This window comes from Myotis lucifugus, unplaced genomic scaffold (genome assembly GCF_000147115.1).
Source record: "Myotis lucifugus unplaced genomic scaffold, Myoluc2.0 scaffold_829, whole genome shotgun sequence".
Lineage (NCBI taxonomy): Eukaryota > Metazoa > Chordata > Mammalia > Chiroptera > Vespertilionidae > Myotis > Myotis lucifugus.
Window position 1 is genome coordinate 196,012 of NW_005871877.1, and position 2,894 is coordinate 198,905.

At 54.9% G+C, this 2,894-nt stretch overlaps 1 protein-coding gene across 1 annotated transcript in view; it reads right to left on the reverse strand.

Moving 5' to 3' along the window:
- Positions 1-137: 137 nt before the first annotated feature.
- ESPN (espin) overlaps positions 138-2,894 on the reverse strand; it is a gene marked incomplete at its 5' end in the record, with an annotated part of 9,872 nt that continues 7,115 nt past the window's right edge. The window contains 3 exon segments of the mRNA XM_006106463.3: positions 138-389; positions 2,099-2,110; positions 2,192-2,271. Coding sequence (XP_006106525.3) covers positions 242-389; positions 2,099-2,110; positions 2,192-2,271 — 240 coding nt within the window.

The following is a 2,894-nucleotide window of genomic DNA, read 5'->3' on the forward strand; positions in this document are numbered from 1 at the left end:
ATAAGCAGCATCTTTTGCGTCAACAACTTGGGCACTTTTTCTGGGCGACTGTGGCGGGTGGGCGCGCTCCGGCACGTTCCGGGGCTGGGGGTGCGAGGGCGGGGGTCAGGGGAGGGGTGCCGGGCCGGAGGGGGGTGGCGTGGCTCCCAGCGGGTCCATCCAGGCTGGGGAGGCTGGGGCAGGGGCCGCCTCCTCCCCGCCCACCCCGCCCCCGGCTGCGAGGAGCGGGAGGAAGCAGCGTCTAGTACTTAGCGATGTCCCCCTTCTTCAGGATGATCTGTCGCTGCCAGGGCGCCAGCTTGGTCTCGTCGTAGCCCAGTGTCCGCAGCTTCTCCGACTGCTCCTTTTCCCGCTGCAGCTCCTCCTGCTTCTGTCGCTCCTCCTCTTTTCTAGACACAGAACCACCGCAAGGGTGAGGGGGGGCCAGGCGCCTGGAGGGCTCAGCGGCGGCCAGGGCTGCGCCACTGAGGGCAGAGGGACTGATGAGCGGGAGGGTGGGCAGTGGCTTCCAGGGGCAGAGGTGCTAGGGGACTGGAGGCGGGGGCTGGGTTAGGAGGCAGGCAGAGGGGATTGCTGGGGACAGATTGGGGCACTCCTAGGAGCTGGGTGAGCAGGAGGCCGCGGCTGGGTTTTTGCTGGCTGGGGGGGTCACAGGTGCTGATCACAGGGTGGCTGAGGGTGAGGAGGGGTGGTTATGGGGGCGGGGGATGAGATTATTGGGGCTTGAGGATGGACTCTGGGGAGCAGAGGGACCATATTATTGGGAGGCAGGGGCTGGGTGATTATGGACAAATTATTAAAATGTGGGGCAATGGGGGAATATGGGGGACATCTGTAATACTTTCAACAATAAAGATAAATTTAGAAAAACAAAGCACTTTTTGTTTTCCAGGAATAAAAACAACGCCACCAAAGTGTGGGGGCTAGGTCTGCACTGCTAAGGTAGCCACTGAGCAAATGGGGCTGTTGAGGGTTTGAAATGTTAGGCTTGAGGTGTGCTGCAGCCATAGGTGCTCCTGGCATCGCAAAGACTTAGATTTAAGCGTGCAGGACATCTCATTAATAATTTTATATTGATTATATATTGAAGTATATAATTGAATTTTGATGTATCGAGTTATATAAAATATACTATAGCCCAGCTGGTGTGGCTCGGTGGTTGGGCATCCACCTATGAACCAGGAGGTCACCGTTCAATTCCCCGTCAGAGCACAGGCCTGGGTTGTGGGCTCGACCCCCAGTGGGGGGTGTGCAGGAGGCAGCCGATCAATGATTCTCTCTCATCATTGATGTTTCTCTCTCCCTCCCTTCCTCTCTGAAATCAATAAAAATATATTTAAAACATACTATGAAAATTAAGTTCACCTATATCTTTTTTTTTTTTTTTAACTGAGCAGAAAGACTAGGTTAATGAGGGAGAAGGGCTGGGTAATTGGGGACGTGGTCATTACAGCATAAGAGCTAGACTCTGGGCCGAAACCGGTTTGGCTCAGTGGATAGAGCATCGGCCTGTGGACTGAAGGGTCCCAGGTTCGATTCTGGTCAAGGGCATGTACCTTGGTTGCGGGCACATCCACAATAGGAGATGTGCAGGAGGCAGCTGATCGATGTTTCTAACTCTCTATCTCTCTCCCTTCCTCTCTGTAAAAAATCAATAAAATATTTTTTTTTAAAAAAAGAGCTAGAGCCGAAACCGGTTTGGCTCAGTGGATAGAGCGTCGGCCTGCGGACTAAAAAAGGTCCCGGGTTCGATTCCGGCTAAGGGCATGTACCTGGGTTGCAGGCGCATCCCCAGTGGGGGATGTGCAGGAGGCAGCTGATCGATGTTTCTGGCTCTCTATCTCTCTCTCCCTTCCTCTCTGTAAAAAATCAATAAAATATATTTTAAAAAAAAAAAAAAAAAAAAAAAAAAAAAAAAAAAAAAAAGAGCTAGACTCTGGGGACCGGGTCTAGTTGGGGGGGCGGCTGGTGGCATTACTAGGAGCAGAGAGGCTGCACTACGGGGCCGAGTGACAAGGGGATGAGGGGATGAGCTCAAGATGGGACTAGATGAAGGGGCAAAGGAGGGGAGGCAGGTTGGGACCAGCCCCTCACTCACCGCTTCTGCTCCCTAGAAGGAAAGAGAGACAGCATTAGTTGGTGCCACCACTTCAGGGACATGATCCAGACACCCTGCCAGACCCCAGCTCACCTCTCCTCTTCTAGCTTCTTCCGAAGAAGGTCCCGCCTCCAGGCAGGCATGTTGGCCAGCCTGGCCTCCTCTTCCTCCTCCTGAAACACACACAAAGCTTCAGGGTACCACGGGCTGGGAGGTACGGGCAAGAGGGGGTGCAATCCCAACTGGGGGGACCTGCAGGAGTTAGGGACAACAGGACACAAACGGAGGTACAGGAAGAGACCCTTTGATACCTTTCTCTAGGGCAAATGGATGGAGGAGCCTGGCCACACGCCCCTTGCAAGGGGCAGGAGGTCCCTCTCTCCCCCTATAACTCAGGCCTGTGTCCTAGAGGCGGCGCCAGAAGGGTCAGAGATGAGTGCAGGCGGTGAGGGCAGGGAATGAGAGTCCCCATACAGGCAGGCAGACAGATGGGCCCAGGCCTGTGACCCACGATCTTCAGGTAGACCCATACCTGGGCCCCGCAGACCCTGCCAGCTCTGAGAGGCTCTGGCTGGGCCCCGGTTCCATCGTGAAGGCCCTTCCCAAACGGAGTAGACATGAACTCTACAACCGAGAGCGGGGGGCATCCAACACAGGCAGCTTAGAGCGAAGGGTTTTATTACTCGCACCTTACAGAGAACACGTCACACGGAACACTGCACACCTGGCTCCCCGACCTTAACCAAAGAGGTAGCTGTGAACCCCAGTGAAATCCAGAGAGGGGTGGAGAGCCACA